General features: G+C 32.9%; 1 protein-coding gene across 2 annotated transcripts; it reads right to left on the reverse strand.

The window, feature by feature from the left end:
• Positions 1-4,241: 4,241 nt before the first annotated feature.
• LOC25501232 (thioredoxin) lies at positions 4,242-6,902 on the reverse strand. Of its 2 annotated transcripts, XM_039829582.1 has the most exons (3): positions 6,603-6,902; positions 6,007-6,009; positions 4,242-4,755 (listed from the first exon to the last, which is right to left on the reverse strand). In XM_039829582.1, exons 1-3 carry the CDS (start codon positions 6,817-6,819, stop codon positions 4,442-4,444), a joined length of 534 nt encoding a protein of 177 aa, XP_039685516.1. In that variant the 5' UTR covers positions 6,820-6,902; the 3' UTR covers positions 4,242-4,441. The 2 variants fall into 2 exon arrangements, with proteins under 2 accessions (XP_039685516.1, XP_013445400.1); XM_013589946.3 differs by lacking the exon at positions 6,007-6,009.
• Positions 6,903-14,228: the final 7,326 nt, after the last annotated feature.

Here is a 14,228-nt window from a genome sequence, read left to right on the forward strand (position 1 = left end):
ACTTGGAATACAAAAATCCAATTTTACTAGTGTGGCACAACCTTATCAACTTCATCAACTTCATTTCCACCTCCATTCAATCCCAAAATCCAATTTTTTTTTAGAGGAACTAATAACAATCAAGTCAGCGAAATAGGCTTGATTGTTAGAGGAACCAAAATCCAATAGTAATCAAGTCAGCGAAATAGGCTTGGTTGCTAGAGGAACATAAGAGAAACTGTCTTGAGAAATTAGGTCTAACATAACATTATAAGCTTATGGTTTTGGTTTGAGAAGGACTTGTTATTTAGATGAAACCAACGATCCCAAGGCTCTTTTATTATATTGCTTTTCAACCGCTTAAAAACCCCCAACTTACAATTCTCTTCTCTCTTCTAATCATCTCTAAAGGTTAATTAAATTGAACTACTCCCTGTCGGAACGATACTCTTTTATACTACTTCGGTAAGACCGTGCACTTGCGGTTTTATCTCATCACACTCCTTTCACACACTAGCTGGAACATTGGATTGATCAAGCTTGATCTTTGTGTGACAATTGTAAATCCCGACTTATTTGCTTGAAGACGCACCCACTCAAGCAATTCATCTCTATCTTTCGACTTAACGTCGTCTGAAAAAAACCTAGCCGTGTCGACCTCGTGGGCTTGAAGTGGGAGGACACCGAAGCCGCCAACATACTTTGAAGCTTCAACATGGACGAAAGTTCCATCAATGTTTGGTTTCGCTTCAACCTTAGGCGGTTTGACATCTCCGGAATTTTCGACAAAATTTTGTTTTGTCTCTCCCGGAACATCTTTCGCGTTCTCTACCATTACTATAATTAAACAACACATAAATATGAATTAACAACTAACTAATGTATAAACAACAATGCTATAATGAATTAAAACAAAAAAAAAACAAAAAAAATAAAAGAAAAAAAATTGAAAAACTGGCAGTAGCTGCCATTTTTTCCTTGTGAAAATTTTTCACAAGAGTTCCTCGGCACCTTACTACCGAGGTTTTCCTCGGCACTACACTACCGAAGTTTTCCTCGGCAGTTAACTGCCGAGGATTCCCATGACAGGGTTCTACGTAACTGACGTAGATACCCGTAAAATACCCAAAAAAATCAATCGAATAAAATGCACTATACCTGTTTTTTTACGTCAAAAGTGTATTGATACCTCCTATGCTTGATGCTTGAATGATTTTGGATCAAGAATTGATTAAAAAAAAATTGGATTTTGGGATTGAATGGAGGTGGAAATGAAGTTGATGAAGATGTCAAACCGCCGGAATTCAAATTCCTCGGTAGTTAACTGCCGAGGGGGTAAAATCGTATTTTACTAGTGTGGCACAACCTTATCACATGTGGGAACAACAATTCTCAAACGTATACCCTCCTCAAACTTATAAGTAAAAATCTACATTTTAAATTAATTCAATTAATGATATATAAGGTCTTTATTATTGATCACATACATCAATTAATGAATGAATCTAAAATATATATATATATATATATATATATATATATATATATATCAATTTTTACTTATAATAATGATCGAATGGTGTATGTTGGATTCCACAACTTTACATTACAAATTACTCCCTCCATTTCAAAATATATGTCCATTTTGAAGAAATTGCAACAATCAAGAAATTAAATAAATTTTGTTATTTTTGATGAAATTATGTGTGTTTTATATGATACCCTTAACAATTTATTATTTCATTATATTTTTTTCTCTACAATAAATATGTAAGGGTATTATTGACAAGACAATAATTAATGTTGCATTGAAACCTGAAAGTGACAAGTATTGTGAAACAAAATTATTCTTCAAAATGGACAAGTATTATCGAAAGGAGGAAATAATATTTATAATGTGAGCACAAGAAGAGAGAAAAGGGAAGGAGGATATTGTGCATTTGTGAAATGTACATGCCTCCATGGTTAGTCCGGCCACTCATGAGTTTCAAAAGGATTTTTACGAGTTGTTTTGTTGTCATTTTGACTATGTTACAACTTCCTCATCCTATTATAGGATATTAGTCTATCTATTACATTACGAGTAATGCTAGCAACACTCTCCTAAACACTCATTTTATTATTGGTTTAAATTAAGGTGGGTCTCACATATTGGAAATAAGTTCCATTAAAGAAACCACATTTGTTTCATTTAATAAGAGAGTGAATGTTAGAGAGAGTGTTGAAAAGAGAGTATCCCTAACATTACTCATTACATTTTTTGCAATAAAACAAATCCTGCAACTATAACCTTAGAATTTTGATTGTTTTTTTTATAAAATTGAGAACAGTTTCCAAATTCTGAAGCACTGTTGTTAGGGTTCACTTCAAAATAATTGCAATGACAAGTTTTGCGATTATATTCTCTTGAGAACGCTTTTTTCCGAGTAAAATGTAAAAGTTTTCATATATGATATGTCACACAACCTGTAGCTAGTTCTTCCTCATGAGTTTACTTGGCACAAAAACCTAGTTCTTCCTCATGAGTTTACAATTCAAAAACAGGTACCATTGCTTTCTTCTGATGAAAGGTAAGTTTCTCTACAACAGTTTACAGTCTTCCATTATTGCTAGTTATAATGAAAGAGTATTAGCAAACAACCATTTCAGTCCCTAAATGTGAGGTGATGTCACAATAATTCTAAATGTATCAAAATTGCAAACATGGCCAATGCCTTTGTTAGTATTTTAGTATGTACTAAGTTGACCAACCAATAACATATTTGAGGACCAAATTTGACTACCGAAAAACATATTTATGTACTTAATTGACCACAAAAACATATTTGAGGACTAAATTGACTACCTAACATTCTGAGACTACATTACAATAGCATCACTAGTACTTTCTTGTTCAAAAAAAAAGCATATCCTAGTACTTTCTTGTTCAAAAAAAAAAAGAACCCTAGTACTTTACAATAGCATCACTAGTTAACATCAAAAGATAATTAGAAGTGCAAGAGTCACATATACCATTGAGAATCTTCCATGAAAGACCCATCAATCAATGTCCATAAGAATCAAAATCTACTTCCAAATTTTCCTCCTCCAACGACGCCCTTACCAAAACATTCAACCGATCAGGAACCTCGACCATTATCCTCCTCCAACAAATTCTTCGCGTTCAACTCAAGCAGAGCTTCCGAAAACCCTAATCCAAGAGGAGTTGTTGCTCAGGGGATATAGCAACAAAGGGGTATGGATCTGGATCTTCACGCTGATTGAACATCATATATCTCTCTACCATAGTCAATTCATCTTCTTCCATACTCTCTGCTTCTACCATATTATCATCATCCTCTTCTTCTATTATACTCTACTTCTACTATTATCATCCTCTTCTTCCATATTTGATTTCTTAATTTCTATATTTGATTTCTTAATATATGTCCTAAGCGCACAAATTTAAATGCACAACAGTATAATATATATCACCTCAAATGCACAACAGTGAAAATCAAATGCACAACAGTAAAATTAACTGTGTTAAAAAATGAACAAATCATTCAAAATTTCAAGATGTGAAGATATGCAGATTAATAATATTCTAATATGTTGAGGACTTTCTGATAACATAATATAGTTTTTGTAGTCTGCCCTTATTTGCATAGTGATTCTTCAAAAAGTAATTGAAGATCACTAACCTTTGTGATCGATCTCTCAAAAACAAAAAAAACAAAACCTTTGTGATCGAATTTTATATGAATAAGAACAAATCACTCATTAGTTTTGCCGGCATAAACAATTATTTATTTATTTTCCCTTTCTTATGGTGTACTTGATCCTTTAGTCAGCAATAACCTAGAAGCAAAAGGTTGCCTCTCAAGGTCAAAGATAAATAGACTCATTAATAAATTAAATCTACACAAAAAAAAAACCACTAATCACTAATAAATAAACAATCCAGAAGATGAAACAAGACAATAAATACCCATTTGGCAATGAAATCATGCTCAGCACAAGAAATGTTGATTAAATAAACACATGCATGTTCATTTTGTCAAGAGGGCAAGAGACTGGCTATTAACCCTTGGAAAAGATCTACAGTCTTCGGAATTAAGATAATTCACCTCAAGAAAGGATTTATAGCCAATTGTGGTAAACACATGATTCTCCATTTTGTGTGTATTTTATATTGAGAACTATTAACATGACACAAAAATGAGACACTGTCACAGTCTGATGCAGGAAATTTAACATGTTTTGGAATTTAAAAGCAAATCTACTTTAACACATCAGTAACTAGATTAATCTAAACACATAAAATAATGTTGCATCTGATAAAAACTATACAAGAGCATAATTGAGTATTTTAAGTAAGCAAATTTATGGAAACATGATACATGGACTTGGAAAAGAAACAACTAAAAGGGAAAGATAGCTCTTTATTTCTAGGAGGTTAACGTATTCATTACATTACCACTTATAAGAACTTTTCTATGCTGGATGTCAGTGTTGACTTGGGCACAGCTCCAATAACTGTGTCTTTTTTCTCACCATCTTTGAAGATCATAACTGTCGGAATACTTCGAATTCCGTACCGGGTAGCAGTTGAAGGACTCTCATCGGTATTGAGTTTGTAACACTTGAGTTTTCCCGTATATTGTATTGCTAGTTCATCAATTATAGGGGTGATCATTCTGCATGGACCACACCATGGAGCCCAGAATTCAACCAAAACGGGAGATTCAGATTCGATTACAAGTGATTGCCAATTTGCATCGGTGATAGCAGGCACTGCAATAAACCGTTATAAAAATTATTCAAATTCCAATTAGTATGTCTATCAAACAAGCAATAATTCTCTTGTCTGTAGAAAATTAACATTTGGATCCATCTGAGTTTGATACTACCAGTCATGAATAATGCTGAAATGAAGAACATGCAAATCACATAAAATTGCACAAACAAGCAAATAGAAAATACCTAGTTTAACATCTACCGGTGACAGAGATGTACAATCATCTTTTTGGGGTTACAAATGGGAAGCCCAATCATATTTCAATATAATGTCATGTCACAATGATTTTTTATTTTTTTTAAGAAAACTACACAAGTGTATATATGGAAAGTGTTATGGACATCTTCTAACTAATCACAAAACTCGAAGCAGACAATATCTTAAAAAGAAGTACACTGGACTTCAGTCAGCACAGTAAGATATGGTTAAAACTGTTTTACAAAGCCAATATTGTTATTGAATTCAAAGACTATTAAGTTCATCCAATCAATGCAAAGAAAATCAAATACACAAGTTATGGATCATGGGAATGTCAAGAGCATGTCATTGCAAATGAATCACATCACAACAACAAAAACCATTGTTATTGAAACTTCATCAATAAACGCAACATTGAAAATGGATTTCCCAAATGCAATACATCAATGTATCAATCAACGCCATGTTGAAGTTATCAAAACTGTAACTATCGATACAAATGCAAATCAAAAACAATCTTAGGCCAAAAAATCCTTTCTATAAGATGAATTTCTAGTCCATCATTAGATTGGAGGCTTGCATCATGGATTTCACATTAATCCAAGATCAGTTCCTACTCTCCCAAATTAGCTTTAAAGTTAAAAGGATATATCAATCAGATGATCACAGGGTCTTGCTAAACAGTGCCCTCAGGGCATTGGTTAAGGAATCTACAAATAGAAATTTCGTCTTGGAAATATAAGATGTTACTTTTGATTAAGTAATGATTACACACTTTTTTCTTAAAAACTTACTCGTTTTGGATGCTTAACCAATGCCCTTGGGGCACGGGTTAGCATTCTCCAATGAGTAAATATTCAAAATTGTCCCGACTTTCGACAATTGCTGTTGAGAAACATGGCATTCATAGATAAAATGGTGAAAAAGCTTACAGAAACCTTTTATCAATAATTGTGAACAATCTTACAAATGAGAGAGTTCAAAATAAAAGTGTACATCAAAGCCTATTTATAGGCCTCCACTAGCTACTAACTAATACTCCTAATAACCATCTAATCATATCTTCAATAATTGCATCATCCAATCTCTAGCATTATCAATATTCTAAAATAGTCCTTGCTTTACACAACATTGATCAATTTGGTCCCTCCGTTGGTCTTAGTCACTTAAGAGGGCTAGACATACTGATGTGTCACGCTGATAATCTCTAGACTGTCTCTACTCTATTGTTATCTTCTTCTCCTTTCTTCCAATGATCACCACTTCATTTTATTTTGCAGCATCAAATACCCATCAGTTTCCCTCTTGTTAAGAAAAAAAAAAAGTTTCCATCTTCTATTCCATTTCCGTCAACAAAATGGTCTCCATGTTTTCACCCTTTTGATGTGTTGAGTTAGGAAAAGACTTTAAATTGATCAAGGAAAGATATTGGGTATTTAAGCATTTTTTTGGTGGCGGTCGGGGTTTGAACCCCGAACCTTGCATTGTCCTTACCAACTGAGCTAAGCTCATGAGGGCGCATATTTAAGATTTAATTCATTATATAACATGTTTATATTTTATTGTATTTCATTTTTAAATATTCATACAGAAATTCACACACTAAGCGAAGAAAAATAATGAGCTAGCGAAGATGAAAACTGACCATCAACAGCGGTATCCTGAGCCTCACACACTACGCGTGAATTGCGGCTAGCAATTCTTGAAGCAATGCAGTGAGTGGAGAAAATGGGCCTGGGCTTGGGGTTGGGTCTGAGGCCCACGTAACGTGGGAACTTGGGAGAACTCCGGAGAGCAACGGCGGGTGCTATGGAGGCAGAAGTGCGAGAGACGACGGCGATGGATTCGATGATGGTGGCCATCGGAAACTGAAAGAAAGTGTTTCGATGAAGTTGAAAGCAAGTTGAGTTGAGTTAATTTGGAACAAAAACTTGTGTGGATACTAATGTTTGTTGCGCGATGCATTTTCTTGCTTTTGTTATATCAGATGCACCAATTGTTTCACGCCATGTCACCACATATCAAAAATGTTTAATTATTGTGTAGGTTCTTAAATTGTTTGTGAATTTTTCCATTCTCGCACCAATTGTGGTTTATATTAATGATGTATGTGATTTATAAGCAAATTTGCTTATAATTAAGAATGGAGGAAGTATATCTTTAAACCAAAAAATAATGTATTTAAGCCTTTGAATTAATATATCTCTATCTCTATTATAAACATTTTCTTTCTTAAAATCAAAAGTACATCTGATATCTTCATATTTCTTATCTCATTTAACGTTTTTTTATCCTCCAATCAAAATGGATTATGACACATTTATTTTATATCAACCAATAAAAAAAGAATCATAACTCATTTGTTTTTCATGAGCCAATCATGTTTAAATACACAAATTTACCCTATGATACTCAAGTTCTGACGATTTATCGCACATATCCCAATCATGCGGCTTGAAGAATGTTATGCAGTAAGAGAAAAATAAGAATGTTTACTTGATAAGTCTATGGTTTCCGTTTTTTCATCTAAAATGATTGTAATGACCGATTGTATATTTTATTGGATTTTTTTTATTTTTAGATTTTTTTCTCATTCCTCTTTGCATTTTTTTTAAAAAAATTCTTCAATGTTTGTGTGTTTCATTCCGATTTGCACTCATTCTATGAAGGATTTTTATTTATTATGTTTTTTTTGTATGATTATTATAAATTGATTACAAATAATTAAAGTATCTTCTTTTTTTTTTTGACAAGAAATAAATAAAGTATCAAAAAGTCCATTTATGAGCGCCAAGTTATTAACATAAATTGCAAAAATAAATTATAAATTATAAGTACACCCAAATAAAGCATATACTAACAAGGGTAGTAACCAACGTGGCTTTTTGTGTATATGCCAATCATATGATATTGGTGTGCTCCATATGCTTGACCACAAAATGTGGCAAATGTACTTGACATATCAATCTAAATAAATATAAACATGAGTTAATAAGGAATGAGTTAATAAGGAATTATATAATCCCCGTGAGCTTAGCTCAGTTGTTAGGGATATTGCATATTATATGCAGGGGCTGGGGTTCGAATTCCGGACACCACATTTCTTCATATTTATATGTGTGAGTTCTAGCCACTAGACTATTTGACAAAAAAAAAAAAATTAATAATAAGGAATTGTATAGAAAAATAGTAGTATGATTCAGAGCCAACACATGAAAATGTCAAATTATCATAATATAATCGATGTTGTTGGTGTAAGCCATTGAGACCAATAGTTTATGTTAAACTTGTGTTATGTATCATGACTTTTATTATTAAATAATATATGACATTCTTTATTATAATTGTTGTAAGATTAATAAAGTCCATAGAATAGATAGTTCATTAATGGAATATTAAGTGTGACTTAATCATGTGATTACATTAACATAAAGAACGTTATTCTTAAATACATTTGTAGTAAAGCTTTAATGTAAATTGGGATAATAATAATAAAGCGCATAGACGATTATGTATGTAGACTGATGATCACATCTCATGGGTCATGAATATGAGATATTAAGTGTATACATAAGTATAAATATTAAGAGTATTATTTATACTAGATTGTGTAACGCCCGTTTCGAATTATTTAATTATTTAATTGAGTCTAGAAGTTATTTAGATGAGTTTATATTATATTTATATAATATATGTGTGATTTATATGATTTATATGATTGAGGTGGTTTTATATGATTTTATGAGGAGTTGTGACTTATTTTATTGTTTAATAAAATAAGATTTGAAAATAAAATAAATATTGAGTTTAAGGGCTGTTTTGAGATTTTAGAGAGTTTTGGGGGAGAATGAGAAATAAGATAAGATAATTGGAGGATATATAAATAGGGAAACCTAGTTTAGAAAAAACATTGTACGTACAATCAATTTTGGAAAAAGGGAGAAAAAGTCAAGAGGAGAGGGAGAAGACCTAGAGGCTGCGATTTTCATCTATAAGGTAAGGGTGAGACTCACTTTGCAATTCTATTAAGTCTGTGAATCAACGGTTACATTTAACATGAATTAGGATGAGTTTAAGAGGAATCGGAAATTAGGTCAAATTGATGATTAAACGGTGAAAAATTGTTAGATTGATGTAGAAATTGTCCCTAAACCTTAGATAATGATTATGATGAATTCTGGAATCGAGATTAGGCTTAAAACCATGAGAATTAGTGATTTTTCATAAAAACTGCACTTCTGCCCGTAGCGACATTCATCGCTCGCCTCCCGAGCTATGATCCTTGTAACACCCCGTTTTCCCAACATAAAAATTTCGCATAAATAATCAGAGTTTTTCAACATAAACGGAATGTCACATTCTTTTCTTAAAATCATAAACTGAATAAATAACTATTTATCCTTTAAAATTCAAATACAAGATCTTTAATACTTCGCAGCGGAATATATTTCAATAACTAAAACCGTCTTTGGCACGAAGGCCTCTTCATAAATGTCTCATAAAAATCCAATCTAAAAACATAGTCATAAATCTTCAAAAAAATACGTAAGGAATAGAAAAGCAATAACAAAGTTCTCATCCCGTTACGTATCAGAGCACCTAAGACACACGAGAAGGAAAGCTCACACGACATCAACTATTCTTGGTTAACTGTTAGTTACCCATGGTGGGCAAACAGAAGGGGTGAGATTTCACAAATAATAATATTAAGCATATAATTCATCAATTACATTTAACAACATAAGCATCATCAATCATATTTGACAACATCATGTAATCATCATAATATTCATCATAGATAATAATATATCATAATTCACTTCTTTAATAGTTCATATAAAGAATCACAGCTTTAAATAATTTCATGATTTAACAACTTAACAACTCGACAACTTGATAACTTGACAACTTGACAACTTAACCTCTTGACTATGCAACTTAATCTTCTAATCATGCATGTGGTACCAATCTTTGAGCGTAAATAGGCTCCTAGGGCATCAAGCCCTCAACTTTATTTGAGCGTAAAAAGGCTCCCAGGGCATCAAGCCCTCAACTTAATTGAGCAAAGGCTCCAGGGCATCAAGCCCCCAACAATGAAATGCTAATGCATGGACTCGACCTCGTAATATCTTAAATCGACAACCTCTTATATAATCCAATAATTTGGAACTTCATCATCTTAATCAACTTAGACCGACTCATGCAGCTTAGTTAAATAACAACAGCAACACAACAGTATACAAAAACAGCATGACATAATAATATCAAATGCAAGTCAACAACGTCTCAATTATTCACATATAATTCAAGTAATGCATATACAATTATATCACAATATAACAACATCAAATAATAATCAACATCTTAAAACATCATATATGCATATAACACTTCATCAATCATGGACGATATCGTATTCACAAACATATACATACATATACTAATTCATCAATCATAATCAATTATTCACTGTGACCTACGTTCAGTAATTTGACCATAACTCAAATTCTATAAATCCTTTTGAAGTCAAACCAACGGCATTAGAAAGCTAACATTTATACCTACAACTTTTGTGTTTACACCTAAGACCAATTCTGTACCAATCAATACCAGTTTTCATTTCAAATTCGGACAAAGTTGTGCTGAAATTCATAAAAATTCACGGTGACCTATGTGCAGTAATTTGACCTTAACTCATAAACCAAAATTCATTTTCAAGTCAAACCGACGCCACTGGAAAGCTAACACAATTATCTACAACTTTCATGTTTGCACCAAAGGCTAATTCAAAACAGAAACGTGTGAAAAAGATGCAAGAACATGAAACAAAGACATGTTGTCACAGAGCAACTCGGGAAAAACACACTTTTCACCCCAAAATCCCAATTTTAACTTCCCTATGCCCAAATTTGATGCCAAAGTTTGTCTAAACATTTATATACATCAAAAGAGACTCAAAACCACATAAAACTTGACCCAAAATATTATTTTAGAAAATCATCAAATAATCACTTTTAACCCTAATTCTCAAATTCTCAAAAACTAAAACCTACAACATGTTAAATCCAATTTTTCAGAATCGATGACTTAAGATTATTGAATGTTAGTCCCACCCTTACCTTATAAATGAAAATCGCAGCACTCCTAGGTCTTCTCCCTCCTCTCGGCTTTTTCTCCCTTTTCTCCAAAATTGATCGTACGTTATGTTTTTTCTAAACTAGGTTTCTCCTATTTATAACCCTTTTTCTATTTTATCTTATTTCTCTTTCTCCCCCAAAACTCTCTAAAATCTCATAACAAACTCTCAACTCAATCTTATTTCTATTTTCAAATCTTAATCTATTAAATAACAACATAAGCCACTTAATAAATCACATAATCAAATAAATATATTTTAAACTCTTCTTAATAAATTTTAGACTCAATTAAATAATTAAATAAATCTAATAATTCAAAGAGGGCGTTACAATCCTCGCCACGGCGAGTGATGAACTTCATCGCTCGCCTCGCGAGCAACCTTTCCCCGCCTCGCGAGTTGCACGTCATAGCTCGCCATAGCGAGCAGATGAACTCGCCTAGCGAGCTTGACCAGAGAGCATGCAAGATTTTGTGATTTTGACTTTCGAGTTGAACCTTAGATGCTTTTGAGTGCCTGAACATGTCTGATAATGATTAGGAAAGAATGTAGGATGAGATTGAACCTGGAAAGATTGTAGAATGAAACTTATGGGATTCTGACCTGAACTCGCCACGGCGAGTAGAGGCTCTCGCCTCGCGAGTGACCCAGAAACAGAGTGACTTATTAGGTTTTGCGACCTTTGTTGCACGAGTTGTCGAGTGTTGAACCTTGGGGTAGTATTAAGACTTAATGAGGATGTTAATTATAATCTGTGAAGTTGTTTAAGATGTGTTGATGTCGATTATGATGTGATATAATGTTATGTGCATTACTTGAAGAATATTTGAATATTTAAGATGTTGATGAATTGCAATTGATATTATTATGTCATGCTGTTTTTGTATACTGCCTATGTTACTGTTGTTATTTAACTAAGCTGCATGAGTCGGTCTAAGTTGATGAAGATGATGATGTTCCAAATTATTGAATTATATAAGAGATTGTTGAATTAAGATGTCTAAGAGGTCTAGTCCATGCATTAGCATTTCATTGTTGGGGGTTTGATGCCCTAGAGCTTTGTACTCACCACGTTGGAGCTTTAGCTTAATTAGCGATGGGGGCTTGATGCCCTGGAAGTATATTAATACTCAAATAGCGATGGGGGCTTGATGCCCTGTATAGGTACCACATGCATATAAGAGGTCTAAGTTGCATAGTTGCATTGTTGAGTCGAAAATGATAAGTTGTGAAGTTGTGATTATTATGAATGAAGTGATGAATGATATATTATTATCTATGATGAATAATAAGATGTTTTATGTTGTTAAATATAATTGTTGAATTATATGTTTAATATTATTGTTTTGTGAAATCTCACCCCTTCTGCTTGAAAATGTTGCTCTTCGTATGAGTAACTTGCAGGTGATCAAGAATAGGTTGCTGTTGTTTGCTGTCGTTAGTGGCTATCCCTCACTGTGTCCTTTTAAGTGCTCTGATACGTAAAGGGATGGGATCTTTTGTGGTTATTTCTTGTTCCTTTACGTATTTGATTTATGAATTAGTTGTTCAACTGAATTTATGAGATATTTTGACGAGGCCTGCGTGCCAAGACTTTTTATGATGTTGAATTAATTCCGCTGCTATTATGTTGATGAAGGATAATTAGTTAATTATCTGTTTTAAGATTTTTAAGAAGTGTGATATCCCGTTTATGTGATGTTTTACTCTGATTATTTTATGAAATTTTTAAGTTGGGAAAACGGGGTGTTACAGATTGACCCACCATGAGAATATTGCATAGTATGTTATGAAAGTGTCATAAGATATTCTCACAATGATAATGGTGTATACCACTCTTAGACCTGGAACCACTATGATCCTTAAATATGGACTCAAGTGCTTTATTGCCATTCAAACGTTGTCTATAACAGGATAACCATAATGTTGGTTAATGGGCACTTGACAAATCATATTGAGGGACATGAATGTCGTAAATGGGATTTGTCCCTCCTTCATAACAGGAGATATATCTTTAGGCCTATTGATGAAATATGACTGTAAAATTGCAAGGCCATGCTGAATTAAGTCAATATGAGATATTGGGCTTATTCGTTATTCAGTATATTTCGGGATCAAGAAATATAAATATTGATCTATATAGGGATGACAAAATCTATGCCTTGTGATCAATATAGATATGAGGACAAAGGAATAATTATGCACATGAACATTATCATGGAAAATGTTTCGTCAGATCATTTGACATTCTTGTCACTTGGGTAGCAGTGAAATGTTGCTAGATGTAACAGCCCATTTTTCGCTAAGATTATTTTATTTATTTATTATATATGTATAATTGCTTGTGTGTGTGTTTGATTCGAGATTAGTGGATTTTTAGGTGAAGAGGGTATTTTAGTCAGTTTCATGACTAAGGGTATTTTGGTCATTTGAGGGCGAGGGTGAACTATTAATTTTAGAAGGAAGAGTATTTTAGTGTGTTGGCGTGAATAGTTATTTTTACTAAGTTAGTAGTAACTTGAGATAAATATTTTGAGCTGGTAATTAATGAAATGATTTAAGAGTTAAGTGGGTAGTAACTTTTTCATTTGAATTATGCTCTTCTCCCAGTACAAAACACTCGCGCCCAACTGAATTTACTAAATTAAACATGCGTTACTTAATTAACTCACGCAACATGAGTTAAGTCAAGCAGAGTTACTGTTTTTGTACAAACCCCATCATTCCATACTTCAAGCACCATTTTCTTTCCCTCCACCTTCAAAAACCCAAAAAGTGCGAAATTTTGGGTCAAAATTGTAACACCCCGTGTTCCCAACATAAAAATTTCATAATAATAATTAGAGTAAATCACATAAATGGAATGTCACACTTCTTTTCTAAAAATCATAAGTGGAATAATTAACTAATTATCCTTCAAAGTTTCAATCAACATAATATTCAAAACTTCGCAGCGGATTTAATTCAACATCTAAACATTTTGGCACGAAGGCCTCATCAAAATATCTCATAAAATATCCAATCTAAAACATAGTCATGTAAATTCATAATCAATACGTAAGGAATAGAAAAGCATGCAACAAAGTCCCACCCCGTTACGTATCAGAGCACCTAAGGACACACGTGAGAAGGAAA

This window comes from Medicago truncatula, chromosome 8 (assembly GCF_003473485.1).
Source record: "Medicago truncatula cultivar Jemalong A17 chromosome 8, MtrunA17r5.0-ANR, whole genome shotgun sequence".
In the NCBI taxonomy this organism is placed as follows: domain Eukaryota; kingdom Viridiplantae; phylum Streptophyta; class Magnoliopsida; order Fabales; family Fabaceae; genus Medicago; species Medicago truncatula.

What these genes read in the sequence shown, in the direction of transcription:
- LOC25501232 (XM_039829582.1), bottom strand. Translation starts at nt 6,819, where the DNA reads ATGGCCACCATCATCGAATCCATCGCCGTCGTCTCTCGCACTTCTGCC.